Source organism: Barbus barbus (genome assembly GCF_936440315.1).
Source record: "Barbus barbus genome assembly, chromosome: 28".
NCBI classification, from domain to species: Eukaryota; Metazoa; Chordata; class Actinopteri; order Cypriniformes; family Cyprinidae; genus Barbus; species Barbus barbus.
The window spans coordinates 12,476,540-12,501,517 of record NC_136756.1 but is presented as its reverse complement, the minus strand read 5'-3'; the positions used below and the strand labels follow the sequence as shown (position 1 = coordinate 12,501,517).

The window sequence follows — 24,978 nt, the reverse complement described above, 5'->3', positions numbered from 1 at the left end:
CGTTCCCGGGTTCGCAGGTTCACAGAACTCGCTCCTCCACTGTGAATAAAATCGCCATCCATTTTTATCACTGAGGTGATATGTAAATTTATTTTTACAGATGTCCATATGAGAAACAATTACCATCTGAATTGGGCTTTAGAGAGGCAGAGTCTCTCAGAAGTAAAGATGGGCAGAGGCTATCCAATCTGTGAAAGAGTGTGTAAAAAGAGAATACTTTAAAAACAATGTTCCTCAATGTCAAATCTCTTTGCAAATCTCATCATCTACAGTGCATAACATCAAAAGATTCAGAAAACTGGAGAAATCTCTGTGCTTAAGGGACAAGGCTGAAGACCTTTGTTGGATGCCTGTGGTCTTCGGGCCCTCAGACAACACTGCATCACTCATCGGCATGATTCTGTCATTGACATTACTAAATGGGCCCAGGATTACTTCCAGAAACCACTGTCGGTAAACATAATCCGCCGAGCCATCTGCAGATGCCAACTAAAGCTTTCATACAAAAAGGAAGCCATCTGTGAACATGGTCCAGAAGCGCCGTTGTGTCCTGTGGGCCAAGGCTCATTTAAAATGGACTGTTTCAAAGTGGAAAAGTGTTCTATTTTCAGACGAGTCCAAATTTGACAGTCTTGTTGGAAATCACGGATGCCGTTTCCTCTGGGCAAAAGAGGAGGGAGACCTTCCAGCGTGTTATCAGCGTTCAGTTCAAAATCCAGCATTTCTGATGGTATGGGGGTGCATAAGTGCATACGGTATGGGCAGCTTGCATGTTTTGGAAGGCACTATGAATGCTGAAAGGTATATAAAAGGTTTTAGAGCAACATATGCTCCCCTCCAGACGACGTGTATTTCAGCAGGACAATGCAAAACCACATACTGCAGCTATTACAACAGCTATGACTTTGTAGTAGAAGAGTCCGGGTGCTGAATTGGCCTGCCTGCAGTCCAGATATTTCACCTATAGAGAACATTTGGTGCATCATTAAACAAAAAATACGTCAAACATGACCACGAACTGTTCAGCAGCTGGAAACCTATATCAGGCAAGAATGGGACCAAATTCCAACACCAAAAACTCATAACCTCGATGCCCAGATGTCTTCAAACTGTTTTGAAAAGAAGAGGAGATGCTACACATGGTAAACATGCCCCCATTCCAACTATTTTGAGACCTGTAGCAGGTATCAAATTTGAAAAGAGATAATTTTGTGCATGCAATTTTAAAATTTCTCAGTTTAAACATTTGTTATGTTATCTATGTTCTATTGTGTATATAATGGCTCATGTGATTTGAAATTCTTTTAGTTTTCATTTTATTCAAAATAAAAAAAAAACGTCCCAACATTTCCGGAATTCGGTTTGAAAATTATGTGCAGTGTGTACAGATTCAAACTGGACAACTAGTTTATGATGTCCTCTTTCTTTTGTATGCACGGTGCAAGAAAATCATAGGGAAAGAGGTATGAGCCATGACTTATTTCTGTTGCCAGATCTTTCTAGAAAAAAAACAATGCACAAGAACAAGCCCATAATAAACCAAAATGCTTTATATTTGAAATACGTGTGACTCGCACCTGCTGCATATTAACTTCAGAAACTGGATTATTTAATGAGCCAAGCCCAAAGATGCTTATAAGACATGGCAACACTTCAGTAGAGCACTCTGTTTCTGTAAATGGTGAGTTGGTAAAAACAGACAAACATAAATCTTTGGTTGTTATAACACTACTTTGGCCAAAAATAGTCAGTAAATGAATGAGAACATTGCTATGGTTATCACGATATTGGGAGTAAGTTTCATACACAAACAAAACCATAATTTAGTGCTTTGAACTTCTTTTAACTGGAGGGCTGCATTTTTAGAAAGCTGAGAGCACTGCAAAATACACAAGATGCAAGTTCAACAGTCAAACACAAGTTTACATAGAAAACCAATAAAAGCAGGGCAGTGGAACACAAATATATGAGACATAGGGCACTGAAAAAAAGAAACTCAAAGTCTAGAGATATTTTTTAAAGGGAACAAAGGTCTTTTTAAAAGGTGAACTTTTTACTGAACCACTGTATTTTTAGGACGCGGTGTCATGCGCAAGACACTGCAAAAGATGAGAGCTTAACGGTCAAACACATCTTTCTAGTCTATGTACTATACACATGGGAAAAAATGGAATAGCAGCACAGTGGGATGCAAAAACATGTTTCATGTGAATAGACCCTTACCTTAGCAATACTATATTATGGCTGGATGAATAATTGGGTGGTCACTGTAGGCCTTCAGATGCCATTACTGTAAAATGTAACATCAAATGTAATCATGCGTGACGAACCTGACGCTTTAGCATGTGGAATTAAAGGTCATGATCATCTCCTTCCATCAAACATGTCCTTGGGAGGAAACACCAGCCCTTATGTATCCACATGACATTTTTTTTGGTATTTGTAATACAAAAAGGTAAAGATGGACAGAGGGCAAAGAATAGCGAAGTAGGGAGATGATAAAGAGATAGCTCTACTCCGCCAGGCTTTACCAGTCATAGTGCTGTATCTCGTAATATAAGGTCGGCTTTTATGTTCTGCCTTAACGCACCACAGCCCCTTTGACTCAAGACAAGCCTAAAGGCTTCGGTCTTCAAAGAGCTGTTATGACTTCCACCTTAAACACTGAGAAAGAGAGAGAGAGAGAGAGAGAGAGAGAGAGAGAGAGAGAGAGAGAGAGAGAGAGAGAGAGAAAGTGAGGTAGGGATGCTGCTAGATGAATCAATTATTCAGTACAAGTCAAGGGCTCTGTGATATACAGTAAGTGCTTCTTCAGATCACGCATGAGATATTCACCACCCACCACAAAAACACGCACAACTAAATAAACAACAACAAATGATTACTCCAACTAGGGCTGCACGATAAAGCGAAATGAAATCGCAATTGCGATTAGACAGAAGCTGTGATTGTCATGCGTATCTTTCAGTGAAGTACGCATCAATGCGTATCTTTCTGTGATCAGCGGTAAATCTCCATCCGAAGGCCAGAGGGCAATCTCAAATAAGCCCAAAACTTCAAATACGCCCCGCAGAAGAAACCCAGGAAATGCCATTGCTGAATAAACAGAAGATTTAACTGTTTTCACTGATTGAACGTGACTAATAAACACACGGCTACGGCAATATATGGTTTATCTGAGTTCTTATTATTATAATTTTCATTATAATAAAGTATATTTATATTGCAATGCCTTTATCACTGCTTAGAATACTATGAAATATGTTGCGTGCCTTATTGTTTAAGCAGCCACATCATCTCACAGAAGGATTTATTTCAAACACTCAACTGACGTTATGAAGTGAGTTTGGAGTAAAAACATGTGAAAATACCACATAATAACATGCTTTCAGATAGAGCAGCATTTACTACACAGAACCGTATTTCACTGAGAAGCTATGCAAACAGTTATCATTATCATGAACGATTTCTTCGATTTCATAATTGCGCAATAATATAATTTTTTGCCTTTTGTTTTTGCGTAAGCTGTCAGTGAACTACGGCTCTGTGTAGTAAATGCTGCTCCGTCTGAAAGAACATGGAGATTTACTGCTGATTACAGAACCGGCTTTACTGACAAAATGAGCATGGAAATCGCATTCGATTTAATCGTGCAGCCCTAACTCCAACTGTTATATAAAAGCTTTTAAGGATATAAATGATTAAGGGATAAAACCACATACGGACTGGTTCTTAATCATCAATATGAGGTTTTAAATGGCCGCTGCCTATACGTACACAATATTACACTAGCAAGATAACAAGCTTATATTCTGACCAACATGCCAGTGTGGTTTTATTTTAAGTAAAATATTAAGATAGAAGTTAATATTGTGTAGCTTACATTTTAGACATAATATTGCTTGTTAATATCCCAAAAACAGAAATAGTTTCAAACATTCACAGCATGTATCCAAGCAATCAGAATGGGTATTGCTATCCAAATGATTCCAAGTTTTTGAACAAATCACTTGAGTGAATGATTCAATTACTCATTCATAAAACTCTTGGGTTACATTTTATTTTGATGGTCCGTTTTGAACATTCTGTTTATGCTAATTAATGTTGCAAGTACATGTCAATAAACTCTCATTAGAGTAGTAGACTGTCTGCTTTATATCTAACTCTTTATTGTGATGGTCTCCCAACACACTCTACTGACTAAGTAACTTTGGTAGGATTAGGGTTAGAATAAACTGACATGCACTTGGTCTACTAATGCTCTACTAGAAATAGGTGCAATTTTACTTAGTAACATCAACAGAATGTGTTAAAGGGACCATCAAAATAAAGTGAAACCAATTCTGGTTTTGTTTCTGAAAGATTCAGCATTGAATTGGTTGAGTGAATGATTAAATTACTCACTCATAATACATTTGTTTCATTTTTTGAATGATTCAGTATTTTTGAATCAATTTACTGATTTACACATTAAGGGTGGGTTGCACCAACAAAGATTAAGATTAAATCAAGGTTTATCTAATCATTCTGTTGCACCAAACTTTAAACCTTGTTTAAAAAAAAATGGTTTACATTTAAACCATCAGTTTGATCCTGGATTTATTTTATATTTAAAATAGATTAATTTTATTCCTGTTGCTCCATAACTTTAAACTCAGATTTAAATCTCAATTAAGGATTAACTTTAAATTTACAGATGAGGAGGTTTAAATACAATAAAGTGCACTTATAGTTAAAGTATGTGGCTGATTAAACAAAGACAGAAACAGTGGGTGTGTCGTCAGGTCTCATAGAGGCGTTTATTATAAATAAAAATTAAAATGAAAGCGCAATGAGCCCGAAGATTGTGAGGGTCGTGGCAGTCTGTAGTACACTTGCGTCTGCTGAGTCCATGATGTGAATCAGTCACTTATCTCGGTGCATCTCGGCATATGACAAAGAAAAGAAGACAGGATCGCGACCATGCCTCTCGTTTCTCACGGCCGCTCCACACGTGCTGGACGGCGATCAAACGGACGAGGCACCGCTGTCATGACCGGAGGTAGTTATTCCATGAATCATGCCAGTTATTTTCTCTTATCTCGGTTGTTTTGCCATGAACTGTACTCCATTAATTGATACAATAAATATATATTTCCAAGATTATGAAATCCGTATGCACTGCCTCAAAGTTTTATTGCTTGCTTGATCAGACGTTTAATCAACGGTCTCTCTACAGCGTTTTATAGAAACGGCGGACCGTTTACAAGTTTATAGTTCCTTTCTCAACAAAAGCAATTTATGTCAGAGATGGAGGATAAATTATACTAACATTGTTGCTTATTAATTACATGACGAATCCATCATGGAGAAAATTAATCGTAGATGGAGGTTTTAAATCACAGGTTAGAATTTTAATCCCCGATTTGTTAATCTCAGTTTAAAATTAAGTGGTGCTACAACTCGATTTAAAATAAAACCCAGATCAACAAATCCTTGATTAGCTCTAAATTTTGCTTAATTTAATCCTTGTTGGTGCAACCCACCCTAAAATTGTCACATGTTGCCACCTATTGGCATAACATTGTAACAAAAGATTCACTAAAAAATCTCAACTATTAAAAAATAAATAAATAAAAGTCTCAGTGCTGTTGGACTAAATATCAGCAATATTGACTATAATTTAAGAATTTTAATATTATTGAAGCCCAAAAATTATGTATTCGAACATCAAATCGCAAATTATTGATATTTAGTGAATCTATTTGCAACCCTATAATATTTCTTCAGTTCCTAAAAGTTGTTTATTGGTTGTCTAAGAAATTAATTTCCAGATATTGAGGATTGGTGTTAATCGGCATGAGCTGGTATGAGTATCAGCCAAGTTTTTCCTCAAATTAGCTAAATCACTATTCGCTCTGATTGGCATCTAGTCCTGACTTGTTGCAGCTTTCAATGATGGGCCCTCGAGCTCCAGAAGGAGTCCCACAGACATGTAGGAGTTTATTTTTAGCTGAGACCACCCTGTGCACATTCTCCCCTGAGACAGAGAGAAAGATCCTGCAATCAGCTCACACACCTGCTGCTCCTCAATCCCTGCCGTCAGTCTCTGTACTGTAAATGATACACTACGCTCATCTTTCCGCAAAGACGAACTCGCACTTACAAAATAAATCAGAAAGTAATGCATAATCTCTCCATCTTCCGCGATCTATTTCCCTCTCCTTTATTCCTCCTGATACCTGCTCCAACTCCATCTGCCTTTCCCACTCAATATCTTTTGCTGTCAATCTCTCGTTTCCCATACTCGCTTCCTGTCCTCCCACGTCTGATGTCAGATACCATATCTCTCCATCTTCCCCTCCTCGCTCCTCTCCACTAGTTTCTGTATTTATTTTCCTAAAAACAACCTCCCTGTCTCTTTTCTGTACTTAATTTCCCCGGTTCCTCTCTCTGTTCTCTCTGTACCCAGGATCTGTTATCACATGAGAGCGACACGGTGTTTGTCTAAATATCAAACGCAGAATGTGAGTGTTGCCTTGTTACATCCAGTCTCTTATTTAATCCCTCTGATCTACCACAAGCATGCTGCTCCATCAATCATCCCAGCTCAGGACCGCCCAACCCCTATAATGTATATAAAAAATAAAGCAAAAAAAATCTCCTTTCTGAGATTAAACATTTAATAGCAAAATGTTCAAGGGAAAAGCACTTATAGGTAGAATCAGTTTCCTAGGAAAAACAATGGTGGCGTTTTGGATTCCAAATGGCTTTAGCAACCTGTAAAATCCCCTTATGAAACATTCACTCTGTTATATAGCACAAGTCTATTTCACTCCGTCGCCGTCCTTCAGGATTAGACTAAATTAATCGACACAGAAAGCCTCTAAATCCTGATGGTGGACTTGGAATCTCAGAAGACCTGATCCTAACTGATCGCTGATTGATTGGATTGTGAGATGTCTGGCATTGTTTTGTCGGCCTAAATGAGAGGCTGATTGAAAAGTTGGACGGAAAACAGAGAAAACAGGCTGTGCTGTTCCCAAGGTGAAGATTTAGAGGCGCACAGATGGGGTCAAAGGGACAAGAAAAGGGATTGATTTCAAAGCTTCCTCTCCCCTTTCATGAAATTCAAACATTCGGATGCCTCGGCGTGCCCCTGCCTCCGGAGAAATGCCTCGTCTGTGATTCACACAAAGGGAGTAATGACCTTTTCAGAGAGGATCCGTCTTGGCGTTCCTCTGCTCTTGTAGTGGACTATCGTGTCTACAGTAACCCTTGATAGTCAGCAGGAGGGGCGTTGTGTGGCTTCGGTGCGTTAAGGTGCTGAGATGCTATTTGTGGCTGCGTGTCTCTGTGGTGGTGAAGTGAGGAAAAGAGAGCGCATGCTTCTCTGTGCTTTATGGCGCTGGTGCATCTGTGAGTGGGTGGATGGCAGCTCCATATGCATGTCTGGGTAGGGTGGCAGGTCTTCTAGGGGAGCACATCTATTTATTACAGTGTGTGTGTGTGTGTGTGAGAATGAGTGTGTGTCTCTGCAGGGAACAGTGGGGGGCAGTGAAAGCAATTGTTCTGGGCAGTGTACCTTGTTTGTATGCACAAATGGCTCCAAGCGATTTGTGCATGCATACAGTCCTCCAGCATTTTCACTTCAATGTCTTTAGAGAGCCACGACATATCAGTACTAAATGGATTTAAGGGCTGGTAGTAGATTATTTATTTATTACATTGGCTATTGTTGGATATTATATTCTTTATACTTTTTTTTTGTAGTTTTACATTACATTTACTTTACATTTGCCATCATAAGACTCACTTAAACGGTTAGTTCGTCCAAAAATGAAAATTAGTCCATGTTTTACTCACCCTCAAGGCATCCTAGGTGTATATGGCTTTCTTCTTTCAGACGAATCCAGTTGGAATTAATAATTTTAATTTTCCTTGCTTTTCCAAGCTTTATAATTGCATGGGCGGTTGTTTTTGTTTAACAGTCCAAAAGTAGTCAAATAAAGCGCATCCATCCATAAAAAAAAAAAAAAAACATGCCTCACAGCTCCGGGGGGTGAATAAAGGCCTCCTGTAGTGAATCCATGCATCTTTGTGAAAAAAAATCCATATTTACAATAATATAAACAGCTTTGTGTAACATCCGCTAACTTTCATATGCGTGTTCACAAGAGACTGCCTTTCCAGGCAGATGCAGCCAGACGTAGGCATAGCGCATGCGCGTGTGAATCTCGCGAAAACCAATGTTTAAAGGAGCAAATGGAACCAAAGTTTCTTTACTTTACCAAAGGAAAACCAGTCTTTTCTTGGCTTATATCAAAATCCTCCAACATTTTTCTTTAAAAATCCTCGTTTTGTGCTTCTAATTTGTGACAGACGTTATGTTTTGCGGTCTAAAACATGGATTAATTTTCATTTTTTGGGTGAACTAACCCTTTAATTACTCACCCTCATTTCGTTCCAAACCTGTAAGACCTTCGTTCATCATCAGAACACAAATTAAGATATTTTTGATGAAATCTGAGAGCTTTCTGACACTGCATAGACACCAATGCAACTGACATGTTCCAGGAAGGTAGTAAGGACATGGTTAAAATTTTACTGCCCCATTGACTGCCATTATATGATTGACAGACTGCAACGGTTTGAGTTAAATATTTTTGTGTTCTACTGAAGAAACAAACAAAAAAAAAAAAAAAAAAAAAAAAATCACCTACATCTTGGATGCCCTGGGGGTAAGCAGATAAACATAAATATTTCATTTTTGGGTGAACTATCCCTTTAATATCTTCATTTTCAGATGTTCAAACTTTTATTTTTGATGGAAAACTGCAGGAAGCCTTTTGCCTCAGGATTCTTAACTTTTATTTTTAGTGTTTTAATGTTAATATTTGGACCTTTTTCCCTTCAAAAAAGCGCCGAAACCTTATTTCGTTTCTGAGACTCTCTGGTACTGCCGCGCGAGGTCTTACTTTCCCAGCGCACGCACACAGCTCTATCTCTCTGTGTGTCTGCTCTGTTCAGCGAGCGGCGGAGAGGAACACCGCTTTCAGTTAAACACAGATATTATGTTGCTTCTCTAATTTTACATGCAAGTATAGCTGAAATCACAGCACAGCTATTGTCTTTATCTTATGTGTATTTGATTTCATCAGACGACGGCACAATTATCAGGATTTTTGTGCAGATTAACATCTTGGAAGGGAAAGCTTTAATGTAGTCTTAATGGGTCGCGTTTCAATCACTATTTCATATTCATTACGTTGTCTGACAACAGAAACAGTAAAATATATCAATGAAAACAGTTTTATTGAGAATTTAGCTGAATCAGTATGTGGGCACAGAGAGGCAAACAAATGTAATAATAAATAATATGTACATTTTGCAAAAATGTAAACAGGTTTGTGAAAGTAAATTGCTCACTGCAAAGAAAGAGAAGTAATGGGAACCTGGTATTCTTTTTTCATGTGTCTAATAGACATGAACAAGTATTTTGAAAAAGATCTATGACTTTTGAAACATGTCTAGTCTGCATGCCCCATGTTGACTATGATTTCAATAATAACCATACATTTGCATAAAGCATCCACATTTGTCCTTGCCCATTTAATTAGAGTATTAAAAACTTTGAAAATGTGTGATTAAGTTACGATTAATCACGAGTTAACATGACAATCATGCGATTAATCACGATTAAATATTTTAATCGATTGGCAGCCCTAATATATAAATATTTAAAGATATACACACACACACACACACACACACACACACACACACCACTTTGATATATGAAATAGGCTTATATATGTTCTGTAAATAAGGTTACTATGACATCTACATTTTAGAGACCAGCGAAATGTGACAATTCTCAATACCACAGCAGAATACAAGAGTAGGTAAGCTATATTAGTTAAAAAAGGTCCTCAAAATTATTGAAAATAATTAAACTGCCAGTAATAAAAAGCAAAAGAATACAATAGAATAAAATAAAAAAGATACAAATGAAACAAACTGTGCTTTAAGTTTTTTTTAAATGCAAGTCTAAAGTAGCTATTCTGTTAACAGCCTACTAGAGAAATTTAATAACCTAATGTAAAATAAAACAGCATAGTCTTCACTGTAATAATTAAACTTCCTTTGTTTCTTATTAAAGCTACATAAGTCCTTTCAAGATCATTGAGTGATTTTGAATTTGTCTTTTGTTGTTTAATTAATATAAAGCACAGTGTCGGCTGCAGGAATATAGCCCGCTGTCACTTTAAGAGCCGCACGGATCCAATTTACGTTGCACACGTATTTTCATTCTCAAACCTTTACGTTCATTTATTAAACAACCGACGAGGGTTTACGTGAATAATCACTAAGCGCCGCTTTGACACATTTGTGTGTATTTGACTGTTTAGGCACTAAAAATGCCTTTATATGTCCGTGTTGTGTTCCGTCTCTGAGCACATACACATCTTCGCAAGCTCTCTTTCACGCTTTTAAAAACATAAAATGTTTTAAAAACATAAATAAATCAACTACATATAAATAAATGAATCAAGCACGTCCCATTTTGCAAAGTGCACAGCTGAATAGGGGCGGAACGGGGCGCAATAATAAATCTCAATTACTGTATTTTCATAATCGTTGGAGGCCGAAATCGAAACTTAATTTCGATTAATTGCACAGCCCTTATATATATATATATACACACACACACGTACATACATGCATACATATACATAGATATATAGATAGATCGTTAGATCGATAGATAACACTGAATTTTTATATTAGTGTACTCCTAACATCATTCATTTTTGATCACAAATATGCCAGAGCACACATACATGCATGAAGAATCTACATACACATGCATGATACAAAATGTGTATATCGCTTTGAACTCTATGCATGTTTGATGCAAAGCAAACGGTGCCCCTCTGAGGAACACAGTTTATTGAATGGCACACTAAAAATACCTGTTTCAATAATCATTTTGGCATGCCGTTTCAGCCCAGCTGTATGCGCAGGTCTGCTGATAATGGGTCTACAGGGACAGGTTAGAGTCAATGGAGAACACGAACCATTTCTCATCTACTTCTAACAGCCGGCAGGTCGGTCTTTCTGCATTAAAAGACTACAGACGAAGGAGATTTTGTTTGTTTGATCAAAGTACAGTAGCATATTTATCATAATTAGCGACACATGGCTAATGAAGCTTCAGTCATACATCTCCAGGCCTTGTGCCATGTCTGTGCCACCATCTGGGCTAGGAAAGCATTTTATAATGTAGTTGTAATATTAATTGGTTCAATTATTGAGCATCTATTGCGTTTATTTGCCATATTCATGTTCTGGCTGTGAAATTAGCATATTATATAATCATTAATATCAATTAACTGTGTGTTGCATCTTTACTGTATCTCACTTGCTCATACACTGAACACATCAGCATTAATTCATGAGGCCCTCCAGCCTATACTGCACTCGCTGATACTGCGTTTAGTATTCCGTCTACATTCTTCCAATTTATGTTTCTTGTTTAATTCAGGGCAGCATGTATCACGGTTCCAGGTTCTAGGCTTACACTGACTTAAAATTCAGAACCACAGACTGATTAAAACTCAGAGAAGCGAGGCCAAACATCACACTGCAGCCAGCCAATTCAGTTACGGGTGAAGCAGGCCAAAAGAAAGTTCTTTCAGTTTAATCAAAGGACTACAACGTGGCTCTACAGCTTCATGATCTTCCAACAGCACTGAAGCAATCTTTTTCGCTGTTGCTACCTTATGACCACATGTGCTCACTTGTAAACAGAGGGAAAAGCACTGACCTCACACCGAACACTTTCAATCATGCTCAGAGGATAAATGAACCCTGCCAGTGCCGGTAGCGCCAGCTCCGGTTCACAGCAGCACTGTTATTCTGTTCCCCCTTTCCAGGCATTTCCTTCCCCTTTCACTTTAGCAGTAGTATGGATTACACCCCAAATTATTTATTTATTATTCAGCTTCTCACTCACCTGGACCCTATTGAGACCAGGCCACTGTGTGGTTGTGTGTATGAGGGGACATTGAATTACCCTTAATGAAAGAACCTAATCTATACCAATTGATTTGGTGTGAATGGCTGAAGAATGGTGTTTGGTTTCTATGTGCCAGTAACTGAGGGCAACATGGCTCTGACATACACTTTGATGAATTCTATGGACACAAATTTAAGAGGTTTTGATTATTAATATTAATATGGAAACAGCCATGATAAGAGACAAAAAACAATCTGAAGAATCCCTCCCTTACAAAAGCCCAATGTCATTTTTAAGCAAATGACAGTTCACATAAAAATGCTAATTTTCATAATTGGTGTCACAGTAGTTTTTGTCATTATGTCAAACTGTCGTTAAGCCAGCAGGTCTGAACGTATGCAACCGCAAATAAGATTAGAGAGCTACACTGTTGAGGCAAAGAGAGTTATGACCAAAATTAGGTCTCTTAGACCAGGGGTTTTCAATCATTCCAGTCACCCCAGTTTAAAAATTCCTGCGATGGATGGGTTTTTGACAACTGTTCTAATTCAGAGAAAACAATTGTTTATATAAAATCAATCAAAATTTTATAAAAACTGAAGCCATTTTCTCTGTTCCAGGGGTGGTAGTGCATTTGGCAATTTCAATCTTTTTGCGCATTATATGATTATGTTGTAAAACAGCATCATGAACATTCTTCAAAACAAGACCCCCCCCCCCCCCTCCTCCTCTATGCATTTTGCTTAAAATAAGTAAAATATTCTTAAAACGAGTATTTTGCTTACCCCACTGGCAGATAATTTTACTCATTTTAAGCAAAAAGCACTTAATTTAGGTTTTTTCCTAGAAACAAGATTAAATATATTATGTAATTTTGCTTATCTAGTAAATGAATCTTAATTTAAAGGGGTGGTTGATTGCAATTACACTTTTTTAACGTTAGTTAGTGTGTAATGTTGCTGTTTGAGCATAAACAATATCTGCAAAGTTGCAGTGCTGAAAGTTCAATGCAAACGGAGATATCCTCTTTTAAAATTCTGGTAGTTTAATGCCTACAAAAACGGCTCGTAGGGACTCCAACGAGTTACTTCCCAGGTTTGTTACGTCACGAACCCAGATAAACCCCACCCCCGGGAACATGCAACAAAGGGGACGAGGCCATGCTGCAGAGGAACAGAAAACTAGGGGTGCATGTAAAAATCTATCCATATATGAATCGCGATTCTGTCTTCTAACGATTTTAATGGTTTCACAAGTTTCAAAATCAGTGTTCTAAAGCAGCGGTTCTTAATCATGTTCCTTGCATCCCCTGCTCTGCATCTCTCTCTCTCTCTCTCTCTCTGATCAGCTCCAACAAACTTTTCAGTTATACACTTATTTTCACATAGCAATGAGAAGCATTATACATAGACGCGTGTGCGGTTGCTACAGTAGCCCCTCACTGCAGAACAAAAGGGGCGGGGTTGGATCCACATCTAGGGGGTGGAGATGGTAGGTTTAGGGGTGGGTTTATGGATCAGGGGGTGGAGATGGTAGGTTTCAGGGGTGGGGATGGGTGGGTTTAGGTACATGTAAGGTGGGAGGAGTTGGATCTAGATCCAACCTCGCCCCCTGGATCTTGTGTTCTGCAGTGAGGACCATCTCGGTTGCTGTGCAGTATTAAAGCTTTAATCAGGATAAAAGTGTATATTAAAAGCTAACAGAAGCAGTAGCACTTATAAATAACAGCGTATCTAAAAGTATGAACCAACAACAAACAAACATACCATTAAGAGCTGTGTTTGCACAGGTTTTGCGCGATACTCTTCACTAATATCCTCTGTCTTAAACGGGCTCACAATGATAAGCAATATAGATGACATCCTTGTTTACAATACAACCGGAGCACATGCCGCTGAGCTGAGGGGTGGGACGTTCAGACATGCACTAGAGGCGGTTTAGCGAATCACAACACACTGGACCAGCTAACCAATCACAGTCCATCGCATAATTCTGAGGGAGGGGCTAATTAAAACCAAGAAATAATCCGGGCGTTTATCAGAAGGGACAGAGAACACAACACAATCAAGACTAGAAAAAAAAAAACAGTCAACCACCCCCTTAAGAATTTTTTGACATTTTGACTAGAAACAAAACGATACTTTTTTTTTTTTTTTTTTTTGCAGTGAGGGTTGTTTCTAGGTAGGTGGTTGCCTAGAGTGGCATCATCTGAGTGTGTACCAACATTGGGACAAGTCAATGTCGGACCACGATTTCTACCAAGGAGAAATTTACAACCTAGATTTTGAAGAACTTCACCACCTAAATGTCTAGAAAGGGCACTGCAAAGAAGAAAAACTTATACTGGTTTGGAACGATCTGAGGTTAAATGCTCACATAATTTTCATTTTTGGGTGAACTCTCAAGACAGTGAAGCATTGAAGAAATCTGACAAAACAGACAAATAATATACGAGTAATGCCATTATTTAAAAAATGATTGAAAATTACATGACTCACAATTAATGCATTCATATTTTGTCATTTCTGCACCCTTCAGAAACAAATCAGTTGTCTCAAAACATCAAGGAAACTCATTATCATCAGAGAACAATGACATATCTAGTTTTTACATGTTAGATCAAAGCTCTCAGGAAGCACACCGGACTGCTCCCCAGGGTACAACAGAATTTAATCCACACAATTATTTCAAAGCTGACAAACAAATAATTGTACCTTTTAAATGTCAAACCTTTAATGCGGAGAGTGAGAAGCATTCTCACAGCTAGAAGCCATCACCACAAGGTTCAAAACTCATCAGCTTGAAACCCTCTGGCTCACAATCACAAACATGAGTCAACAGCATGAAGCCACACGTTCATCATATTAGATAATCCTTGAGGTCCAAAGCAAAATCTGCAGACCCAAATCATTAGATAAACAAACTGGATTTCAATTTCGTAGAACGTTCAAAACATTAGGCCTGCTTAGATTCCCTAAACCAAGAGGACATGAATTCAAGAATAAAATAAAAAAAGGAAAATAAAAAAAATCTGGGAATAAGCCTCTTATCTACAGAGGCTCGCGCGCAATGCTCTCTAAATTTACGCGACCTCAATCGACCTGGTTGTCTGTTTCTGCACAACTTTTCATTCCTCCAACTCCCCGTGTTTTCCCATCTTCACTAAAAGAGCATGTCGTTCCATTTGAAGAGATTTTTCACCCGTGAGTATTGGACTAAACTGCAGGGGCACTCAGCGGCTTTGAAGCGGGCACGCGAGAAGCATCTCTATTCTGTAGAGGTCTACAAGTGCGGTGGAGAGTCATTCATCCTCACAGCCCGATATAATAATGACATACTGTAGCCTACATAATAATACACATTATACACGACACAACTTAAACGGACGCGATGATTGACACCGCGACCTCACGCGCTCTGAGGAGGACGCGCGAGCTACAGTTCGAATGAATTATATAACTACCAGCTCAGTCTCGTATACAACGAATGATCGTACCATAAACCATAAAAGTGAAAAAAAAAACATTATAAATGCGAGAAGATTTAGAATATATTTTTCTAATTTATTAGTGTTAATTAATTCTATCGTGTATGATATTGCGCTTGATGCCACATCGCTTATTTTTCAATAAAAATAAATAAAAGACAGCAGGAATAAAGGTGATATGATCGATTCCTCACCTGCATTGTGTTCTTGTGATGAATCCTCCTCAAGCACTGAGGAGAAATGTCTTTCTTCCACTCACTACAGGAGCAGCAGCTTCACCGCGCAGATCTGTCAAGTGGAATGTGAGGGAATGCCCAAATCTCTCTCCTCTCCTCTCAGTGTTCGCGCGCGCGCGTGCGTGCGCTCGTGTGTGTGTGTGTGTCAGTGTGTGATATGAGCACCCAGACAGATTGGATGAAATGTCTGTGGCTTTATCCATTTGAAGTCATTTATTATCTTGGCAGATTAAGAAAGAAGCATATAAACCTCCGCTGGCAGATTAGGATGCAAATAGAGCAGCTCCACGTTCAGACCATAAAGTGGCAATAAAACGACCTTTAATGTTAAAGAGGTGGTTTTCTCGCCTTCTGCATTATGGTAAAAACACCCTTAGTGATCCTGTAGATTGAATAGTAGCACATGGTAGCAACGCTAAGGTCATGGGTTCGAGTCCCAGGAAATGCCAACTGAAAAGATGATTATCTTCAATGTAAGTCACTTTGGTTAAAAGTGTCTGCTGGATGTGTATTTTGTTCTATTTTCGAAATTAATATTTTGGAATACTGCACAGAGTGTACTATAAGAGTAGCATTATGACATAATTAATGCCACAATAAACATTTCAAACTTATTTTTACCATGTTTGTCACGTCTTAATTTCGTAACTTAATTCAGCAAGCGGTTTCCACTCGAATGAAAATTTGCTGATCATTTATTACTCACCCTTAGGCCATCTAAGATGTAGATGAATTTGTGTCTTCATTGAACAGATGTGGAGAAATTTAGCATTACATCAATTGCTCACCAATGGTCGCTCTGTAGTGAATGGGTACCGTCAGAATGGGAGTCCAAACGGCTGAAAAAAAACAAAACATCACAGCTGAAAACAAATCCATGATTAAGCCGCTTTAACTTTAAACCATCACTTCAGGACAAAATGCGAGTTCATAATCCATAATAACGTTTCCTCCAGTAATGCCCATCCCATGTTGTCCACTCACATCAAAATCCACTGACATGTTTGTTCAGAACAGTTGACTGTTGCGTTTTCCCTTGTAAATGGTGCTTGATCTGTACATATTTCTTTCCTGATTTAGACAAATGAATTTCAGTATTTTGTCCAGAAGTGATGATTTAAAGCAAAATTATGCCAACCCCACACAGCATGTGGATTCTCATTCTGACGGCACCCATTCACTGCAGAGGATCCATTGGTGAGCATGTGACATACAGTAATTCTAAGCTTCTCAAAAAAAAAAAAAAAAAAAAAGCTTTCACATAGTATACATATATCTTGCAGCAATACTACAAGCAGTATGGTGCAGTTGCAAACACAGCCTATAAAGTAAATATTTGTTAGGTGCTGCTGTATATTGACCAAAGACTAAAAAGAACAGAGGTGTCTTCAGGAGAATTCTGTGTGCAGTAACGAGTCAGTGAATCAATTTGCACTGCTTCCACTAATAGCATGTCTGGGCGCTAAGACATGTGGCTGAGGATATGCAGTCAGCCTCATACACACTCTATGATGTTACATGCACTCTCTGTCCTCTGGGACATCACATGCACTGTCAGCCCCCCGTGACGTCACTTGAACTCTCTGCCAAGGAACCAGAAGAACATTACAGTCAGTTCTTGTTTGCAGGTGGAACAGCAGTCTCAGTGGGTTAGACGCATAGACACGCTATCCATCTTGCATGATGACACTGCTCAGAGTGACACAAGACATAGCATTAAGCAGAAACAGCCAAAATAGCTAAAGAGCCATCTATTTTGTAAAACATTTTGCTGTTCCCTCCTTTGACTTTTACTGTGAGCTATAGCAAAGACAAAAAGAGCAATGAAAAAAAGCATCTGTGAGAGAATTAGCCTACACTGTAAAATATGTGACCCTGGACCACAAAACCAGTCTTAAGTGTCAGTTTTTCAAACTGTTACTTTCCATTGATGTATGGTTTGTTAGGATTGGACAATATTTTACTATATTAACTATTTGAAAATCTGGAAGCTGAGGGCGCAAAAAAAAAAATCTAAATATTGAGAAAATCGTCTTTAAAGTTGTCCAAATGAAGTTCTTAGCAATGCATATTACTAATCAAAAATTAAGTTGATATATTTATGGTAAGAAATTTACTAAATGTCTTCATGGAACATGATATTTATTTAATATCCTACTGATTTTTGGCATAAAAGAAAAATCGATAATTTTGACCCATACAATATTTTTGACTATTGCTACAAATATACCCCAGCGATTTAAAGGAAAACGCCACCGTTTTTCCATATTCCACTATGTTCTTCCCTCAAATTAGACGAGTTGATACGTACCTCTCCTGTCTCAGTGCATGCTCTCAATCGCTGTAGCTCGCTGCGCCACTATGCTAGCGTTTAGCTTAGAACCATTCATTCCTTAGGATCCAAACAGGAATGAATTTAGAAGCTACCAAACACTTCCATGTTTTCCCTATTTAAATACGGTTATATGAGTAGTTACACGAGTAAGTATGGTGACAAAATAAACAGTGGACTCTGGAGCAGTGGAAACCTCTTCTGTGGAGTGATAAATCACACCTCTGTTTGGCAGTCTGGGTTTGGCAGATGCCAGGAGAACGTTACTTGCCTAACTGAATTGTGGCAATCGTAAAGTTTGGTGGAGGAGCTGTTTTTCAGGGGTTGAGCTAGGCCCCTTTCTTTCAGTGAAGAGAAGTCTTTCAGCATACCAAGACATTTTGGACAACGCTGTGCTTCCAACTTTGTAAGAACAGTTTGGCGAAGGCCCATTTCTGTTCCAGAATGACTGTGCCACAGTACACAAAGCAAGGTCCCTATCCCCCTGAGACCCGGAAAAGAAAAGTTGTGAATTTAGTATTTTTTAGAGCATAAGAAAAAAAAAATTAATAAATAACAATTTTGAAGATGTAATAGAATGATTTGATATACCATTTTGCTTTACGCAGTTTATGCGTAAAACAACCATAAGAACACGATTTTTGGTTCCACAAAGTAGTATTCAGTCAAAGGTTCTTTAGAGAACCATCTCTATCTTACCTTTTTATAATCTCAAAAAGAACCTTCTTTCGCCACAAAGAACCTTTTGTGAAACAGAAAGGTTCTTCAGATGTTAAAGGTTCTTTATGGAACCATTTAGACAAAAAGGTTCTTCTATGGCATCGTGAAGCACCTTTATTTTTAAGAGTGAAGGGTTTCCCGTTATATAAAATGTATCTATACACTATCTAATTTGCATATTAATGTGTTCTTGGGGCAACGTAATGAAAAAAGAATTGTAATAATGGGAGTAATAATTGTCAAGATTTTCATAATATCTAATTTTCATAGGAATATTGACATATAATTTATTTCATTTGTTTTGTGACCCAAAATGCATAGTAAATATGCTTTTAGTCCTGGTGTCCTCTACAGTGGACATGTATGAAATCAATGTCCTGTTTCATAACAGAAAGTCATATTTTGATTTGAAACCCCATAACATTTTCCTGAGAGGTTTATTTATGACAAACAGTTTAAGAATTAGATTTAAATGATAATTACAAAATATTATCATATTCCCAAGAGTGTTACATTTGATCACTAAATTAATGTCAGCCATTTTTGTAGGCCAAGGACAGAGAGTGGTCATTGGGAAACTTACAAACATTTGGTATCTCCAAAAAGCCCTGAATGTGCTCTGTATATGAAATCCAGACTTAAAACTGTGGCATGTAGAGTCTCAGAGAAATTAACTAAAATATAATGTCTCAGGAGGCTAAAGACATGCTTAGATGAGTTTGGTGTGGAAGAACTTGCCTGGACTGCACAGAGCCCTAATCTCAACCCCACTGAACACATTTAGGATGAACTGGAACAAAGATCGTAAGCCAGGCATTCTTTTCCAACATCAGTGCTTGACCTCACAAACATTACAAAATCTGGTGGAAAACCTTCCCAGAAGCTCTGTTATAGCTGGGGGAACCAACTACATATTAATGTCTATATATTTAGAAAGCGATTTCATTAAAGTTCCTGTTGGTGTAATGGTCGGGTGTCCCAATACTTTTGTCCAATAATATAGATCTTAATACATTTATATTGTCTTGTACGTGTATATATTCCATTTACCCAAAACTCATTTGAACAAAATGCATTTTCTTTCCCCATAAAGTACATTTTATAATATATATTATGTAATATATTTTCAGTTTGAAAAAAAAAAAACATTTCCTTAAGCTGTGCCATTTTCAACTTCTAGCATATATTTGAAATAAATTCTGGCTAGAGAAAAAATAAATGTTTTTCTGTCATACATCCAGTTATCTATCCAATCACCAGCAGCATATTTTCAGCAATGTTTTGAGCTGAAATGCATGACTAATGCCAAAATGTCACAACCCAGTAATCTCGGTCATAGTCTAACATGCCAGTGTCATATTCTGATGTTACATAAGATGGCAGCTATATAACACCTTCAGCATTTTCCAAGTCTAGGACAACTGGAAACAGCTTTATAGACTGCGAAAACCAGAACTTTGTAATTACAATTTGCCAAAGTGCAGCAGAGACTGTGGGGCTTCTACACCAATTAATCTCTCTCTCACTATCTCTCCCTCCCTCCCTCTCACACACACACACACACACACACACACACACACACACACACACACACACACACACACACACGGCAAAGTAAACAGACAAATAAGACAAATGAAAGTGTGAGTGTAAGAAAGTAGGAGTCACAGTGCAGGTGTTATTAGACTGTAAAGAATTTGGCCTGCCAACAAAACTGTTGCTGAACACAATTGGGAGTTACACAAGGCACTTAAGCTCCAGGGAGGCTTTTCCTGCAGACAGTGCACTTCAGGGTAAAAAAAAACAATATTAAAATGTGCAACTATCAAGAAAGTAAGTACATAATGCCCTAAGTACGCACCCATTTTTTGTTAAACATGCATTTCGGCACTAAAGTGACACATTTATATGCAGATGGAATGTTACTGTTGAGCTTGATATGCCATTAATGCCTGAAGTTGAGTTAATCCCTATGAACACTGCTATAATGATTACTTCTCACTATTTTTTGTCCAGAAGTAGTGTATACTTGAAAATATGATATGCAAGTAGAGAATATATTCTGCTTGAATCTGACCAATTTTTCCCTTAAAACACTACATGTTCTGTTCTACAAAACAGAAAAACTTGAAAAGCAAAATTGTCATGTTCTGAGGTCAGTATGTGTAAAGTCCAAATGTTGATTCTATGATCATTTGATCTAACATTTTTAAAATGTTTAATATTTATAGGCATCCCAGAAATCTCTGATTTGTGTTCATTGCTTATTGACTGAATCAATAATAGTTTTTCAGTATCTGATTTTTCAGTATCTGAATTTGAGGAAAGGCCTCCACGGTGTAAAAAGTTTCTTCCAATTGTTGAAGTGGTAACTTTCCTGTAGCTCAAATAGTAGAGCATGGCGCTAGCAACACCAAGGTCATGGGTTCGCTTCCCAGGGAAAGCAAGAGCTGATAAAATGTAACTTGAATGCAATGTTCAGTCGCTTTGGATAAAAGCGTCTGCTAAATACATAAATGTAATTTTGAATAATTAAGTAACAAAAAAACATTTGTGGATAATTTTGGCAATGTTCACTCTTAAACTGAGATGCAAAACCTCAGAGCAATGAGGCTTACAGTCCGTTTTAATTGAAAGAAAGCAAGTTGATAAAACAGATTGAATCCATATTTGATAATATATTTGGTAGCTGTAACATGGCGAACGAGACGTGAAGCGTGCGGATCCATGTGCAAGCTTTTATCAATAGACATGGTCAAAAACACAGACAGGGTCGAACAAATGGCAAACAGGTATATTGAGGGCAAGACAGATGAGTACTCAAGTAAACAAGCGTGGTCTTCGATCGGTGAACAATATCCAGAGGGCTTGACAAGAGAGGTAATCCAGGTACACGAGCAATGGTCCAGGCAGGGGCAAACAGAGTCCAAATGGAAGGCAAAGGGTTAATCCAAGATACAGGGCAGAAGATCAGGAACCAGACAACAAGGCAACACGAAAAGACTAGACTTAAACTAAAATAAGTAACAGAAACCAGGAATGGCTCCGTACAGCAGCTAACACTCGGAGAGTGATAAACGCAGAACAATACAGGAGACTGAACACAAAACAAACACGGAAAGGCTTGGTACGTCGCTAACACTAGGAGAGTGCTAAACGCTAGACAATACTCGGCGATCTGTGAAAAGAAGTCCATGGTTTAAGTAGGGTGTGTGATAATTCTCAGGTGTGAGCGTGTGATCGTGAAATGACTGTGTGATCAATGCATTCAGCTGTGTCCCTGCAATCAGTGCAATCAGCTGTGTGTGTGTGTGCGTCATCAGTGCAATGGATGATGGGAAATGCAGTCCAGTGTGATGTGTGGTGTGAGAGTCAATATGATGGAGAGGCGACCTCTTGTGGCAGTCGGACGGAAGACCATGAACCGGATTCGTGACAGTAGCATAACAAGAAATTTAGAAGAATTTATTTATTTATTTATTTATTTTGTAGAACGAGTATGCCACAAATGTAACAAGTATCAAAACAAAATAAAAATAAAAAATGTATACCCTTTGTAAGCGAAATCAATAAATTTATATATTTAAGTACAATGCAATAACATTAACTAAGATTTTTTGGAAAAATATTTTTTTTTTTTCTGGGTCAAAATGAACACAACATAAATAGTACTCACAAAATATTGTGTGATATCAATAGTATTTACATATTAATAACACATTTTACCTTAAAATTACCATTCCTATATCTGCACTAGTGTCTTTATATTTACATGATGTTTAATAAACATATATATTTTTTATTTTTTAATTAAATAAAAAGTTGATTTAGTTATTATAACTAAATAAGTTTAAAAAGAACATTTTTGTCACAATGTACATTACCATTAACATATTAATGACATTTTCCTTGAGGTCAGTTTTTACTCCTGCTTTACCTTACATTCAACTTGTTACTGTTTATAGTGTAAAAACGCATGCACACACACACACACACACTTGTTTTTGTGAAAAGTGGGGACAGCCCATAGGCGTAATGGTTTTTATACTGTACAAACTGTATGTGCTATCGCCCTACACCTAAACTTAGCCCTCACAGGATACTGTGCATTTCTACTTTCCCCCAAAAAACCTCACTCTGTATGATTTATAAGCGTTTTGAAAAGTGGGGACATGGGGCAATGTCCTGAAAAGTCACCTTCACCTTGTAATACCTATGTCATACCTGTGTCATTATACACATTTATGTCCTCATTTGTCACAAAAACGCACGCACAGACACGCACAGACACACACACATACACACACACACACTTTGCACTGTGCTCAAAAAGAAGATACAGTATTGTGGTTTTGGTCAGTCCAGATGGATTATGGTGTTGTTATAGATAAAGGAAATTGCAGTGGCAGCAGAGATGCTGGCAACGTCATGAGAATTCAAGCGATAACATTCATGCAGAATGTCAGAAACTGCTGACCTGTGAAGCCAAGAGAACCCCTGTCCCCATTGTGATCTTGAGCGGGCCAATTAACCTCGGGTTAAAGGAAGACTATTCTTGCCATTATGATAAGACTATTCTTGCCATATATGCTGGTTTTGATAAAATGACTAGTGAGTAAAAACAGGCAAACACTGCTTCCTGTCAGAGTCATGACCTTGTGGGTAGAGCTCCGACATACTGTGCAGTTCTTTAAGCAACAGAGTCCTAACTTGAGTTTTTTTCTTAAACATGTCTCCTTCTCTTCATGCATGTCCTGTCTCTATTTGACGACCCTATCCAAAAACGGCAAGAAATCTCAAAAATATAAAAAACCTGCCTTGTTCCAGACATTCACATTGGATTAGTGTTCAGTTATTACATCAGCTTTGTCTAAAACTTTCGAGCTACATCCACCAAACTCAGCACGGAGCTTCAGTCTGTTCTCACTCAGGTTACTTGATCTTTTCCAGCAGATCAGACTTACAGTTTTCCCATAGTGGATGATCAAAACATCATATAGACTTCTACTGATGATTTCAGTCTGTAATTCCTCAAGCTACATCCAACTGCCTTATCCAACTCTTAATGTTTTATTGATCTTAAAATATTCAGAGTGAAACTCCTAGACCTTAAAGGCTTTAAAAACTATTTTAAAGAAAAAAAATCAGGACTTTGTCAGGCAACACCAAAGTTAAACTTGCCGATCTGTTATTTTCTGTGTTAGAATGCTTAGTATGCAACCGATTGGATAGTTTATACACTTCTTTAACAGAAATAGTGCCTCCAACACTAATTAGATATTTTATAAGAGTGTAACATCACTTGCTTTGATTCAATACAAATCTCTAACATGGTGGAAATACAGATAGACAATAGTGTGAATATTTAGAGATAAATACAGTGTAATATTTAAAAAGATCATATTCGAATAGCATAGAGTCTTGTTCACATACAATCATCATTAAACTCAAATGTTCAGCAAATCCAGCATCATTCTTCTACCAGAAATGCAACTTCTCGCAACATGCAATAATCCATTTAGCCAGAAGGTACTGTATGGTGTTAACAGAGTGCTAGTCTGTGCAGATGTATCTGTCCTACACCATGCTGTCTCACTGCCCTTTACTCTATGTTTAATGAGTCCGCTGGACCGACTGAATGAGCATTAGTTTTCTCCATCTCTCTTCTCTCGCACTCATGCACTCTTTCTACTGTCTGAATGAACATTGCCAATTAAACTTTTTCTCTGGGCAGCCTCACTACCTCAGGAGCTGAGCACAATTCTCATGGTGATCCTCATGGTAACAAGTTGAAGTCATAATTTCTAAAAATATCCTGTCATAATTATGATTATATTGCTAATCTTGTGGAAGAAAAACTGTATTTAAAGGGACAGTTCACACAAAATCGAAAACTCTGTTAATTTATTCACCATTGTTCTATTACTTTATTTCCTCAAAACCTAGAAACACAAAACCAAAATTTTCTGAGAATATCCTGATCATGTACTGTTAAGAGGCTATTAAACTCCAAAATGCATTTCATTTTCATTGTGAGAATTACTGTACTGTTTAAATATATTAAAAAAGTGGTCCATTTTAAAAACATACTAGCAAATGGGCTCAATATACACTACCATTCAAAATGTAGGGGTGTTTTATGCTCACAAAGGCTGAGTTTACAATTTAAAATAGCTTAGTTTTCCTTTTAATATATTTTAAA

The 24,978-nt window shown here is 37.7% G+C and overlaps 1 protein-coding gene across 2 annotated transcripts in view; it reads right to left on the bottom strand.

The window, feature by feature from the left end:
- Window positions 1–15,800, bottom strand: part of kcnip3a (Kv channel interacting protein 3a, calsenilin) — a 68,028-nt gene extending 52,228 nt beyond the window's left edge. For both annotated transcript variants that reach the window (XM_079383345.1, XM_079383344.1), the window contains exon 1: window positions 15,683–15,800. Coding sequence is in view for 1 of the 2 variants with exons in the window: in XM_079383344.1 (XP_079239470.1) it covers window positions 15,683–15,688 (6 nt within the window). In the remaining variant the exon portion in view is untranslated. The remainder of the gene's footprint in view (window positions 1–15,682) is intronic.
- Window positions 15,801–24,978: the final 9,178 nt, after the last annotated feature.